General features: G+C 43.4%; 1 protein-coding gene across 1 annotated transcript in view; it reads right to left on the reverse strand.

Annotated features, from left to right (window-relative positions):
• The window catches only part of MARCHF10 (membrane associated ring-CH-type finger 10), a 79,133-nt gene that overhangs the window by 41,058 nt on the left and 22,624 nt on the right, over positions 1–15,451 (reverse strand). The window contains exon 4 of the mRNA XM_081110816.1: positions 6,516–6,687. Within this exon, the coding sequence (XP_080966942.1) occupies positions 6,516–6,687 (172 nt within the window). The remainder of the gene's footprint in view (positions 1–6,515; positions 6,688–15,451) is intronic.

Consider the following 15,451-nt stretch of genomic DNA (forward strand, 5'->3'; position numbering starts at 1 on the left):
TCACCTTCCCAGCCCGTCCCCTTTCCGTGCTACAGCCAGACTCAGCTTTAAAAAATGCCAGTCTGCTTGCATCACTTCCTGCCTGGCCTCTGTCCGTGACTGATGCTCTGTCGCCTTCAGCATGACATTCAAGGCCCTTGGGCACCTGGTCCTTGCCTTCCTGTAGGGTGCCAGCTTTATACCCTACACATCCTAATCGGGAGCCTGACCCTACACCAGAGCCTCCCAAGCTCCAATGTGCAGAGGGCTTGTTAAAGGCAGGTCTGACTCAGTAAGTCTGGGTTGGGACACGAGGGTCGGTATTTCTGACAGGCTCTGGGGTGATGCCTCCTAGTCTGGGGACACTGGGAGACACGCGGCCCCAGCTGATTGGTAGTTCCTTGATGCCTGTCTGTCCGCCTCTCTCTTCCCCTCTTCTTTGCTCTCTCCCTTCCGTGCCTTCGCACACTCAGTATATCCTGCTGGCACATCTTTCTTGCCTTGCTCCCCTGGCTAACCCCCTCCCCCCTGCCCATCCTTCAGGGTTCTCAGCCCACTCAACGCTCTTAGAACTGACTGGTCAGGGCAGGTGGGTGTCCTTCCCGCCCGCGAGGCTGTGAGCCCTGGAGGGCAGGCCCTGTGTGTTTTATTTCTGTATCTCCAGCACCCACGCAGTGGCTGGCAGGTAAGCATGCAGTGAATGAATGAATGAAGTGAATGGATGAGCGATGGGCGAGAAAACCAGTGCACCCTGGCATCATATACCCGGGGACCGTGGGGGGCAGTTGAATGTATTTGCTAGCATCTCATAGGGACTGGATAAATGGATGTCTTCACTGATAATCAAATAATGAAAAGGTTTTGTAATCAAGTTATAGTCTCCCTTACATCTCAAACTACAATTTCTCTTATGGAGAGGCTAACCCGAGAGGAGCGTATGGTGTTGGGCAGGCTTCTTAAGCAGAGGGGCCGTTGGGAATTCACCTTTCGCCAAGGCCTAGTCCAGGGGTCCTCAAACTGCGGCCCGCGGGCCACATGCAACTACAAAGATTGTATTTGTTCCCGTTTTGTTTTTTTACTTCAAAATAAGATATGTGCAGTATGCATAGGAATTTGTTCATAGTTTTTTTTTTTTTTAAACTATAGTCCGGCCCTCCAACGGTCTGAGGGACAGTGAACTGGCCCCCCGTTTAAAAAGTTTGAGGACCCTAGTCTATACCCAGGATTTTAGTCCTCCTGTCTACCTGGTGAGGCTGGTAATAAACTCCGTTTTGCTGATGAGGAAACTGAGTTTGGAGAAGTTGCCAGTTCACATTTACAGGCTATAAAGTGGTGGATTAGGATTCTGAGCCAGGACTTCAAATTCTGCTCTGTGACACCCCTGAGCCCCTCTGTCTTGGAAGCATCACCATAAAAGGGCTGAGAATGATGATGATCTGTGTAAAAATGGCAGCATTCACTTCTGCTGGTTGTTTTCTAACTTGAGCAGGTAACTTGGAAAGTTGTTGGACAGCCCAGCCATCATGGCTCAGTGGTTGAGCGTCGACCTATGAACCAAGAGGCCATGGTCCGATTCCGGTCAGGGCACATGCCTGGGTTTCAGGCTCAATCCCCAGTGGGGGGCGTGCAGGAGGCAGCAGATCATTCTCTCTCATCATTGATGTTTCTATCCCTCTCCCTCTCCCTTCTTCTCTGAAAATCAATATAAATATATACATATATACATATTTTTTTTTTAAAAAAAAGAAAGTTGTCGGACACCCGCAGACTCGCCTGGAAACCCATTAGCCTTGACCTTTCAGAGAAAATCTTCAGGATTTATTTGCAAGGTAGACTTGGAATTTGCCTCAAATTTCTCTCCCAAGCTCCTCTTCAAATAGATATTCCCCAATTCAAAAGAGACCACGGTAATTTTAGATGTTTATCTTCATAGACTGAATTCCCTGGTTTTTCTTAGTTTTACCAGAACACATCTTCATGATAAGCCACTATTAGGCTGAATAGGCTGTGCCACTCCTACAAATCTGAGTCTGGTAATGACTAACATTGAACTCAATAATAAGTGAGGATAATTTCAGAATGCTTGGCTTTGTTTTAAAGGGCAAGATTTTGGAAGCAGGCTCCAGGACTCCATCCAGATCCGCTTTCCTGGCACATAACCAGGGGACGATGCCCAAGCTCTAGGTGAGAGGACAGGGCAGGAGAGGGCACCCTCACTTCCCATGTGCCTGGCACTGGGGTAGAGAGCGCTGTAGGACTCCAGGAGCCAGAGCCCCGCAGCACAGTGGCCTTTGGATGCCTCTGTGTGTCCTGGGTAGGAGAGGTGGCTCCTTTCCAACTTGGGCTGGGCTTGGAGGGGTCTGGGGAGGAGGAAGGAGTCCGGGAGCCAGAGGCCGCCGTAGCTCCCTGCCCTTCCCTGTCCCCCCTGTCCTCGCCAGGCCTGCTGACCATTCTGTTTCCCACAGACCCATTCAGAATTCCGAAAGAGGAAGATGTGATGCTGTCAGGCTTCTTTCTCACCCTGTATCAGTGTCCACCTTGATCATGAGATCGGATTTCTGAATCAGCTGCACATCGGACCCAGCTGGGCCTTGAGCCTGCCTGGCTTTTCCATGTCTTTGGGGAGCTGAAGCCTATCTCTGGCTTGGTAAATGCTTTCTGATCATTCATCTCTCTCCATTTGGTGTTTTGCTTTGGAAATTCAGGGTGTAGTAAAAGTGTCTGGACCTGTACTTATGTTAGCATTTTAAAAATATAACTGATCTTTGGCAAAGGAATGAAAAAAGGTTGGAGGGAAGGGGTGACAACATTAAGATAAAGACAAAAGCATTTTCTAGTTCCTTCTCCTTATTAAACGCAGCTCTTACGTGCTGGATTCACGATGCTATAGAATAATACATCAAGGGCCTATGGTGTCAGGCAGTATTCTACAGGCGAGCACAGTTTTATCATTTACTCCTCAAAGCAGATCTCACCTTTGACCCCCGCCCCCATTTTACAGATGAGGAAACTGAGGCACAAGGAGTTACTATCTCAAAGGTACAGAGCAAGTAAGCAATGGGGCCCAGATGCTAATCCAAGCATTTTGACTCCAAAGCACGAGCCCACCCATAACCTGCACACCCCGGTGGAGAAAGATAGTAAGGAGAAGCACAAGCCAACTCATTTAGAAACAGTTCCAGGGAATATATGGACTTAATTTAAAATGTGTGAGTTCTTTCTAATAGTGGGAAGAACGATGAACATCTGACGCCTTCTCAGTTATAAATCTATTTGTAGAGAGCACGGATTGTTCCTCTATGGTAAAGAGCCATTTTAGGGGTCCTAGACAGCAGTTCACATAGAAGGAAAAACTTTTTTATGACGTGGCTCATCATTGCATAGATTTGCATGGAAGTCACATTCCCCGGCTACATTATTTTTTAAAATGTAATTTACTTTAATTTTTTCCATCACCATTTATCCCCTTTATGCTCTCTTACACCTCCTACCCCCGCAATCACCACACTGTTGCCCATGTCCATGAGTTTTCTCTTTTTTTCCTTTTTGCTCAACCCCTCCACCAGCACCCCCAATATCCCCCTCCTCAACACATACACCAGATCTGTCTGCCTGTTTTCTATCTATGAGTCTGTCTCTATTTTGTGTGGTAGTTCAGTTTGTTCATTAAATTCCACATATGAGTGAAATCATATGATGCTTGTCTTTCCCTGCCTGGTTTATTTCACTTAGCATAATGCTCTCCAGGTCCACTCATGCTGTTGCAAAGGGTAAAATTTTCTTCCTTTTTACAGCAGAGTAGTATGCCATGGTGTAAATGTACCACAGCTTTTTTATCCATTCATCTACTGATGGGCACTTGGGCTGCTTCCAAATCTTGGCTGTTGTAAATAACACTGCAATGATCATAGGGGTGTATATATTCTTTCGAATTTGTGTTTCAGGTTTCTTTGGATAAATTTCCGGAAGATGAATTGCTAGGTCATAAAGCAGTTCCATTCTTATTTTTTTTGAGGTGACTGTGTAGTGTTTTCCACAGTGGCTACATGCTGCATCCCCACCAGCCGGGCACAAAGGTCCTCTTTTCTCCACATCCGCGCCAACACTTGTTGTCCCAGCTGCATTATTTTATTTGGTAGCGGTCTGGCCTAACACCGTCTGAAAGGCTAACCTATGAGGCAGATGTTGCAAAGGGATTTAACTGTGTTTGATGCTTCAGTTTTGCAAAGAATTCGAGGTCTGACATGGGAAGAACTTTCGGTGACTCTCTGCCAACTTTGGATTTACCCCAAAATGCTTTAGGAAAATAATTTCTCTACAGAGGTGAAGAAAAGCAGGAAATGATAAATATACCTGGTGAATTAGATCAATGTGCCCAGATAATTCAGGGCCCAAGTCCTTTTTTTTCTGTAATAGGGAGGGCATTTGTCTGAATTTTCTGAGTTGTCCCCATCATTCAGTTCGCCTGTCCCTGAAGAGACTCAGCTTAAATTCCCGCCATGTCTCTGGGCTCCCATTTTGCTCTGCTAATTAAGGAACTCTGAGGGGCTCCTTAAGGGGTGAGTCTACACTTGAAAATAGAACAGATCTTAACACACCAAGGCTTTGCTTTAAGCCAACTTCATGACCAGCCCAGTTTGTTGCACAATGAGTTTGGTTTCTATAGCAACTGACATGTCACCAAGGCTGCTATACTCACTGGGCAGCCAGGCCATGGTCCAGCTCATGGCTGCATGGGTCTGGGACATGATCTGGGCCATAATATGATGATAAAGGTGGTAGTTTTTATTTTAGTTTTTTAAAAATATATTTGTATTGATTTCAGAGAGGAAGGGAGAGGGAAAGATAGAAACATCAGTGATGAGAAAGAATCATTGATTGGCTGCCTTCTGCACGCCCCACACTGGGGACCAAGCCCACAACCCGTGCATGTGTCCTGACTGGGAATCGAACCATGACCTCCTGATTCATAGGTCAACACTCAACCACTGAGCCACGCTGGCCGGGCAAGGTGGTAATTTTTAAAGGATTTTTATTACAAGTAACATCCCTCATTTGATGAAATTGACATTTTTCTGCCAACTTGGCTCTCTTGCCTAAACCTTGGTGCTTTGCACTCTAGTAATTCTTCAAATGTAATGTTTTATAGAATGTAAAGTGAGTTAACTCATCCTTTTTGTCAGTGTTGTAAGTTCCATATGGAGCATTTACATCTGTATTAATCAGACACGCTAAAATCATTGAGTGAGCCTACACTGTTCATTTTAATAATAGTTTTCAACAGATGACAAAGCACCCCATGCAGCAGCTACCCGGCTTTAGCAAGAAAGCTAAAAATTATATCAAGTGTATGGAGTTGCATTATTTAAACTTAAATTCATTTTTTTCTATTAAAAACACCCTCAATTCAATAAGTTACAACATGTATTTTGAAACATTTGGGAAATGATCCTATCTGCCTTATTTCATTCTTAAACAGCAGAGTCAAGACACCAATTCCTACTAAAAATCTTCCGAGTGAGATATCAACTATGGTGATGTGTCCCCCTGATTAAGTAAGAAAAAAAGAGTTGGGGCTTTGCCTGAAAGGACATCATTTCAGAAGTTCATTTGCTTTTTTCTTCATTAAAAGCAATAAAATGTGGGTGGTTAATCTGAGAGCTGCCATTTCTTTAGCAATACATTAAGACTTAACTGGGTGGATGATTGTATGACAAGAGCTATTTAGGATTAGAAAGGAGTCGTGGCTTGGATGTAAGTGAATCACACACTATTTGTGAATCCTTCGGCAGTTAATTTGGATCATTTCCATTGCACTGCGAGCAGACGGCAGACTTTCTCCCCTGTTACCCCAACGTTCACGTCAGTTCCCAGAGGAATCGAGTTTGTCCTACAGATGTTGGCTCTGATGGGGATGAGCCTGGGGGACTCTAAACGTGCAGTTGAATTTATCCCCTTTCTGGATACTGTTAAATCACTCCTGCTCAAGCAGAGGACTGGTCTTTGCTTCAAAGGCAGCTAAAGAGTGAATTATTTACCAAATTGCACAAAAGGGAGGATTTATCAAGCCCCTTCTCTCCCAGAGAGGACAACCTCAGACGTGGAGGCCTTAATTACTCTTTCTTGGCTATAAATTATGCCATTCAGATGCTTGTGAAAGCTTCTCTTCATGCTCTTGCTTGAGTCATAAAACTTGATACCTGGGGCCAAATGCCTTTATTTCCTGACCCCACCCCATCCCCCAAGGGTGAAGAAGATGAGAAGGCAGCAATTCCAGCGAGTGCCACACAAAGCCAACAACTGGGCAGAAAATGCAGGGCGTGGCAACAGTTACTCCGCAGAACCCATGCCTCCTTGACCTGATATTCCCCCCAAAATGAATTTGACCATTTGCATAAGATTATCGGACCCTCAAAAACCTGTATTGGCCACTTGGAAACCACTTGGCTGTAATCAACATCACCAATTTGATAGTTGTCATTGCCTGTCACACTGGGATTCTAGAATTTGTGAATCTGAATAAACCAGCTACTCACCTGGAGAGGGTTTGCTGGAGCCCACTTTCTCTGGTTGCCTTGCAGTCATGGTACTTTTATGTTTCTGCTTGACGGATGTTTGGCCAATTGCTGGAAGTCTGGAATCAAAGTTCATCGCAGAATTCTTGATAGATAATCCTGGTTGGGCTAGAAGATCCTCCTCACTATCACTCTATGGAAAATGAAAGGAGTTTGAGTATCAGTAGCCTAGTAGGTGATTCTTGCTAAGCAGAGGGAAAAAAGCCAAATGCACTGACCCCCTCCGTCAATAACTCTGGAGCAACCCACCATGATGCTCAATACGCCCATTCACCAGTGAGATTTTGATGGACTGGGCTTATCAATGTAGAAATAACAGCAAAGTGCTGAGTCTTATTTGTAGAACATTATAAGAAGAATGCACATTTATTGGTCTGTCTTGTAGAACATTATGAAAAGACTGCATTTCTGGTCCTTAAGTAATTAGTTCATGTTCAAAGCCACATAAACTTCTTGCTATTTGTTGTTTGAACTACTTTGGCGGTGGGTGAGGAAAAAAAACATTCCTTGTGTTAATCATACACTTGACAATGGAAAGGAAGTTTAGATAGTGTGCTGGGATCGAATAAGTCAGACCTCACTTTAATATTCTGAATTACTGGGTGCAACATAAGACAGACTGATCTTTTCAAAAGTCCCCTACTTGTCAGTCTGCTATAAAGTCAGTATAAATCTATGCGCGGACAAATCATGATTCCTGCAATGTCAGAATATCTTAACACAGCCTTACAGACGCAGTAAAAGTTACCCAGCCATTCGATAGCTTGTGTACTTCACCACACTCCCAACCACCAAAGTAATGATGAAAACAATATAAATGGCTTGTGAGAAACCTGGTCTAGAAGGGTGATTTAAGTCCTGCCTTATGGTTTAGGTGCTGGTGTTAGTATGATTTGCTAGGCCATACACTCAGCAACAAACAAAACCACAAGGCTTCCCACCCCCAACCCCAGGAATTCCAACACCTATCGCTAAATTCTCCCACATTGTGCATTAGTCTAGTATTGGAAAAATGCAGTCTTTTGCAGACACAGAATGCTAAATGAATGTCCCCCTCACCTCCCCAGCTGTGGCAATTTATATTGATCTTGCTCATCGGTCTCACCGACAGTTATGGCATTTTCATTTCAAGGCTCCTGACTCAGGAAAATACTCTGACTAGCTTTGAGTGATTGGGTGCAACAGAAGACAAACTAAACTCTAAAAAAATCCCCCCTCTCGTCCATCTTCTGTAAAGAAGATCAAATCTACAGGTGGACCCATCGTCACCCTCCAAGACTGTAAATCATGCTTTGTAATTCAGAGTCCGGGTACAGCCTTCCAACAAATTATTGTTTCTCCCTACATGTTCGGCAAACAGACCACCCTCAGATAAAGGGACAGGAAAAGGCAAGGGCATAATGAATTGGTTGTTCTCCTCTTTCCTTTTCGATTCTGGAATTAAATAGAAATCCTTGAAAATTATTCTGAAATGTCAAAGATGAAACATTAGGTCATTTCTGAACATGAAATAGGCTCTCCGTTCTCAGAAAAGGAAATGTGGGCACATTTTAATTATTGATGCCTGAGATTGTCATGGGCAAGAGGAACATCCGTGAGCGTGGAACAGAATTCCTCCCACAAACTGCCGCACACCAGCAACTCACACTAGTGGCTGGAGAATTCTCTGCTGCCCCAGGCCATGGTGAGCTGGGAGGAGCGTCTGAAGAGACTTCATTGGGTGGAGTGTTAAGCCATGTTTATCTTCCCTTTGCCCATTCACTCATTATACCTTAAGCCTTTAATAGAACAGGTGACAGAAAGCTTGGCCAATTACGCCATGCTTGTTGCATGTGGAATTGTGCCCCTGTGTTCCGAGTACATCCATCTCTGGTTCCTGGTTCCATCAACCTTACTTCCAGTTGGTAGTCATTCAGAGTCCAGAAATTGCAGCTGGAGGTGGGTGTTTTGTCAGCTGGAGACTAAATCCAGAATGGCAAGAATATACTTAGGAACGTGCTATTGGATCTTTTCCTGCCTGCTTCATTGAGTAATCTCAAGCAAATCGCTTGACCTTCTTGTGTCTTTATTAATGTCTTCTCATATACTCAGCCATTTTCATGTATCCTTTCTCATGAAAAGCTATCATATTTTTTGGGAGAAGGACCCTCGGGGGTGTGTGTATGTATGTGTGTGTGTATGTGAATTTGTTAGTAGTTCATTCTGGCACTAAAGTGTGGTATCTAAGATTCAGAGCCCAGGTTCCTGGGAGTGCATCCTGGCTCTTTCATGTGATTGATTGACACTGAGGTAGTTCCTCTCTGCATCTCAGATTGTCCCCTCTGTGAACAACAGTACCTACATGTTGGTGGTTCTGTGAGGAGTAAATGAGTTAAGGTATGTTTATAGCACTTAGAATAGTGCCAGGCAAACAGTAAGTGCCATGTGCATGTTGGCTTTTGCCGTTAGCCATTAATTCATGTTCAGCCATCTCAAAAATTAACCAGCTGATGACTAAACATTAATGATCCACTGTTGAAACCAAAACCAAAAGCCCCAATGAAGAGTTCAATAGAATTTTCACCTATCCCATAGAGATATAAGCAGAGATGTGGGTCAATTCCTATAATGGACTCTTGGCTTTTTCTGAAAGCAATTTATGATAGAATTGATCTAATCTTAAGAAAATATGGCACACTTTCTTTTTTTTCAGACAGTAACGCTCTAATGGCAAATATTTAACATTTAGAGATCCTCAAACAATAATAATTATTTTGATTTAAAGTTGATTTTAAAACTATGTCTTTTCCTCTTGTGATTTTGAACAGTAATTACAATTTTCATTTCTTCCCCCATATGTTCCTACGTTAAAATGTCACATGGAGGTGGAGGCGACAGCACACTGCTATTATTTGGGGGAAGAGAAGCAGCTCTCTCTTTTGAAATCAAAGCCAAGAACATAAAAGATAAAATAAAATGAAAACGCCGAGCTACTTGATACAGGTGTTGACTTCAAGTCTTCTATTGGTAATTTGTTGAGAAAGTCCTAATCAAGCAGTGTTAACGAAATGAAGTCATTGTCAAAATCAGTATTTTCTGGAATATGACTCTTTTAACATTTTCCAAAGACCCCCGGCTGTGCTATGGCATCATCACACTGAAGCAGAGCTATTTCCTGGCCCAGGGCAAGGCTATCTCATGAAGTCACAGGACTCACACTGGGAAAAGCAGGGGCGGGGCTTACATTAGGGCATGTACGCAGCCTTGGGCACTGCAGTCAAGACTTGGTAACATTAGAATGGTTATAGTTAGACTCCTAGAAGAAGGAGAAGCAAGGGTTCCTTGGGGATGTGGGGTTGACTTAGATTTTTAAACTGGGACCTAAGAGGGTTGAGTCTGAAATGGAAACGCGACCATGAACGGAGAGGATCAGAAGAGCAAGGGGACTAGAGCAGTCAGGGACAGGAAAGATGAAGTCATTTTCCAACTCTTGCCTGATGGCTCATTTCCAGCACCCAGGGAACTGCTTCTCAACTGGCATGCCTGCCCCTCACCCCAGGGTGTGCTACTGAATTCAGATTGATGTGTACAAAACCCATCTTTGCCATGTATCACGTGATGGATGGCTGAGCCGAGCAGATCTTATGACACAGCGTAGCTCAGGGCACGGCTTGCTGTAAATGAGAAGAGGCAAGGAGTAGTGTCAGGGAGGTGCCAGAGAAAGACCGTGTGTTTATTACCTTTGAAACAAATGCAGTCTCGTGGGATTCTGAAAGAGAGTGATCAAGGCAGTGAACCCCGACACGCAAACAGCAACAACATGGAAAGGGTGACCGAGGGACTGTGAATGCAAATGAGCATCTTCAGAGCACTGTCCTCAAAGTCCATGTTCAAACTGTGCCTCAGACACACACCTGTCTTCGGGAATGAGGGCACCCCGCAAAAACCACATTCTGGAGAGGATGGCTACCTTTCTGTGCTCAAGAAATGGGAGGTTAGTATGTTCTACCCCGAGTGCTGTCGCAGCACAAAGTGGGCTACATTTTCTCTCATCCAAAACAACAACAACAACAAAAACCCAACCAACACTAAGGACAGCAAAGCCCTTCACGCGTTCAGGACAATTTTGAGCTTATCAGAATTGTAAACTTGAACAACAATTAAAAATAGGGATTAGTAACTGTTATGTTTTTGGGTTTTTTTTTACTCATGCCCCACCTACCTGAGTCAAACTGCTGCTTGCCCCATTTCTCTCTCCCACCTGAAGACCCGCCCAGCTGCCAGGTGGGGTTGGCAAGACCAGGATCAGCAGTGGAAGGCCTGGCTCTCCATTTGCCACAAGATGCTTTTTGGAGTCCGCAGGGCTGCCGTGTGCGTGAATATCACGGACATCTGTTTCCATTGACTTCTGTAGAGAACTCTCCTTCCGGCCTCCTCTTCTCCGATTCCCAGGCTAGCAAGGTGGAATGAGCCAGCCCAGTGGTTGGCAAACTGCGGCTCGAGAGCCACATGCGGCTCTTTGGCCCCTTGAGTGTGGCTCTTCCTAAGCCTTAGGAGTACCCTAATTAAGTTAATAACAATGTACCTACCTATACAGTTTAAGTTTAAAAAATGTGGCTCTCAAAAGAAATTTCAATCATTGTACTGTTGATATTTGGCTCTGTTGACTAATGAGTTTGCCGACCACTGAGCCAGCCTGAGACACTGATCTGAGAGCAATGGTGGCCTCGTGACTAAAGCCTTCTTAAGGTTGGAAAGCCGTGGGGTCTGCTCTCTCACGTGGCATGTGGGGCTTCAGACTCGCTTCATGATTACTATCCATCCCACTACGGGTCGGCCTCTGGGTGAAACTTAGAGCCGATCCATGGCGTGCTGTGGAAATCACTGTTGATTGACATGGGTGGTGGCCACACATTTTCATATCTTGAGGACAAGTGTGTGCAGTGTCCTCTGGGATGGAGTTCTGTGTGGTGGCAGTGGGTAAGGAGGTGGTATATGGCCAGAAAATGGTTGGATTTAAAAAATTTCAACAGTGAAGTGTAGTGTTTGGAAGCACATTGAGACTGCCCTCAGTTGGGTATGGTTTTGCTACAGTGTGTTTCTCCGTCTTCCTTTATCTCAATTCATATTCTCCTTTGAGCTGGGAGGAGCATCAGAGGAATTTGAAAGACTTGATCCATCAAAAGGATCTCGTCCATGAAAATACCTCCTACTCAAAATAATAGGTCACAAAACATGGGACTTAATTGAGAAGTATATGCATCTACTACGTCTTCAACCCCGTGCTAGGCACTATGAAGGAATATAAAAACAAGACGCTTACAATGGGAGAGGCAAGATTAATACTATACCAACAAGATGCAAAATATTTGATTAAGTGATAAAGTGTGTGGCGCCAATTCTGAATTTCAAAGGAACTCAGAGAAAAAGATGGAAATCAAGGGAAGCTTCATGAAGGAGGTGGTGTTTTCTGGGACCTGAAGGATGCATAGAAACTGTCTAGGGATAGCTGGTTTGGCTCAGTGGATATAGCGTGGCCTACGGACTGAAGGGTCCCAGGTTCAATTCCAGTGAAGGGCACGTGCTGGGGTTGCAGGCTTGACCCCCAGTAGGGGGTGTGCAGGAGGCAGCCGATCAATGACTCTCTCATCATTGATGTTTCTATCTCTCTCTCCCTCTCCCTTCCTCTCTGAAATCAATAAAAATATATTTAAAAAACAAACAAACAAAAACTGTCTTAGGCTGGAGGCCGCACATGAGCCAAGGTATGGATGGTGTCTGAGGTGTGGCATGATTCTCGGAGAGTGAGGCAAGTGTCTAGAGCATAGATATGGGAGGAGAGGTGAGAAATAAAGCGGGATCGTAAGGTGGGGTCAAATGCTGGGGGGCTCTGAGATTTAAGCAAAGGCTTGAGACTCAATGAGAGAGAGAATGGGGTCCAATGGAAGGTTTCTGGGTAGAAAAATGCTTAAGGTGGCATTTAAGATGAGCTTGTATGTTGCTTTCAGAGGGAGAAAAACAAAGCATCCCACAAATTTGCCCATGAAATAATCGTTCGGTAGTTTCAATGGCTGATTTTTTGTAAAGTGCAATTCTTTTCTTATTACAAAAGAAATGTATGCTCATAATGGGAAAAGACAAGCAGGAAGAAAAGTAATTTAAAACACTCAAAACCCCATTAACCTTGAAATTAAAACTGCAAATAGCTTGGTCTGTATTCTTCCAGACCCCTTTTTAAGGACTGGGATGGAGACTACTAGCTTCCCACCCAAATCCCTTCCCAAGTGATGAGAGTTGAAGCTGGGATGTGGCTGCCCACCTTGAACTGAAAGTTTCAGCCTCCCCTGCAACTTCATGTAGCCTCAGGAGTAAAGTCTAACCAGCGGCAAGTGAGCCGAAGTGATGCAGGCAGCCTGCTTCAGAGATAACCTCTAGCCTTGCGCCTTTGCTAGAAAGACAGCTTTGTTAGTCATGTGCTGAAGACAATAAAACTATCATCAGCCCGAGTCCCTGCAAGTCCGAGTGGGGCAGAGCTGCCTGCTGCTCTGGTTCCTCCAACCTGGTCTGTCACAGGTGCCAGAAACAAACTCCTGTCTTGATTGCATCATCACATTTGTGGTTCCCTTGTTATAGCAGCTAGTGTTATCCTAACATACATGTTTATGTATATATAAATATTTTTTACAACACTATTTCACTTGACACAGTTCATCAATAGCTCCCTTTTTATAAATTTTCAACCTTATTTGGAAAAATTTCAAATCTATAGAGAAGTCGAAAGAATAGCACAAATAACATCCATGGTCCTTTACCTTGCCAATTCGCTTTATCTCTCTCTATATTATTTTCCTGAACAATTTCAAAGCGACTAGACTTCATGATATGTCATCCCTAAATACTTTAATATTTATCTTCTATAAAAATAGACATTTTCCGGTCCTGTAAAACCACAATAGCATTATGTTACCTAAGGAAATTTAACGGTTCCATCACATTATCTAATATGGAGGAGCATATTCAAACCCAAATGCCATCAAAATACCTTTTTAAAATTGAATTTATTGGGGTGACATTGGTTAAAAGGATCATATAGGTTTCAGGTGTAAATTTCTATGATTCTAGATCTGTGTATTGCATTGCGCCCATCACCCAAAGTCAAATCATCTTCTGTCACCATACATTACCCAAAATGTCTTTTAGCTTTTTGTTTTGATTTATGATCAAACAAGTTACATGCACTGTATGAAGTTATTATGTCGCTTCAGTTCTCTGTCCTGTTTTCTTTGTCATGCTTTTTTTTTTTTTTTTTTTTTTTTACTGAAGAGTCCCAGCCTCATAGAATATCCTATATTCTGAATTTGATTGTTTCCTCATAATAAAATTCAGGTTAAAAGTTTTTTGGCACGAATATCCTATAGGTGGTGTGGTGTCCTGCTTTATAACATCACATCAGCACTACGCAATGCTGTTTGATCTCTAGGTTGAGGTGGTGACTGCCAGATTTCTCTAGTGTACATTCCCCACACCTATTTTGTAATCAGTAGATAATCCGTGGGATGATTCTGAGACAGTAGCCTATTCCTAAACAACATTTCACCCAGTGATTTTAGCATCTGTTGATATGCCCTGCTTGAATTGAAAATTACAATGGGGTAGAAAAATAATTTTTCTAATTATATCATCTCTTCTACAATTAGGTGGCCTTCTTCCTTCTTATTTATCTAACATCCATCTCTCTATCTATTTATCCATCTATGTTTTATTTAATTACCTCATCAAAGTTTTCAGTGCTGAAATTGTACCAAAAACGGAGAGTGGAAGTCCACCCACCTTGGCTCTTGACTTGAGTCTTTGAGTACTTCTTTGCTTTCTGGTACAATAAATATGATAGCCTCACCTTGTGCTTTACCTACCTCAGAATTGCTTTCTTTTCGTTGAGAATGGTATTTAGAAACCAATGCCTGCATGCTAGGTGTGTTCATTGCTACTGGAGTGACACTGTTCTTAAATCCTTTCAATGGAGTTAATTAGAAACATGTATTTTTAAAATCATGAGTTCATAGTAATATTTCTAGTTAAAAGTTAACACTATATGGGTTTTTTCTTTTTTATATTAATATCTCTTTTCTATTATATTTATAATCTTTTTTCTAAATTATATTAATATATTTATTTGTTTTACTTTGCAACAAACATGAAATAATTTCAGAATTACCATACAAATATTACTCTAAGAGTAAGCTCACTAAGTAAGGTATTATTTCTTTGAATTATGTGGATCCATCACAATTCTTTTTGTTGCTATGATAAATAGTGTTATGGTAAATGTCTTTATATATTTATACACATCTTTACCCCTTTAAGTTCCCAAAAGTGGGAATTTATACGACTAGATTGAAAGCATCACAACAATTTTAAATTTTTTGTTCCCAAAGTGTCCTCCAGAAATATTGTACCGATTTACATTTCAAGATGTATATGAGAATGCCAGTTTCTACGCAAGCGGTGGCAGAGAGGGCGCAGGGCACGTGGATGGGCGGAGAGCTGGAAGGCTGGTGCTCATCAGTAGGTTTCTGGAGATGGAGAACTTCCGGTTGACGATGTAGTGGAGGGTGTGCTGTTGGTGGCGGGATGGCAGACTGAAACGGAGGGGGCACTTATGAGGGGAGCGGGCACTGAAGAGGCACTGGAACCCGAGAAGCTAGGGTGTGGCTGCATTCGCCAGGTAGATGCTGGAGTGGTGTAGGATTGTGGCGGGAGATCAGGCAATGGGGCCCCAGAGATGGAGCCACAGAGTCTCCGCTGAGTAAGGGAGCGAGGCCAGGAGACAACGGGATGACCGAGGTGTGAGGTGGGGCGGGGGAGATGGTGGAATAAAACAGCATAAGCCTCAGTGGGCCCTCCTGCCTCCTGAGCCT

Source organism: Myotis nattereri (genome assembly GCF_964212035.1).
Source record: "Myotis nattereri genome assembly, chromosome: 16".
Lineage (NCBI taxonomy): Eukaryota > Metazoa > Chordata > Mammalia > Chiroptera > Vespertilionidae > Myotis > Myotis nattereri.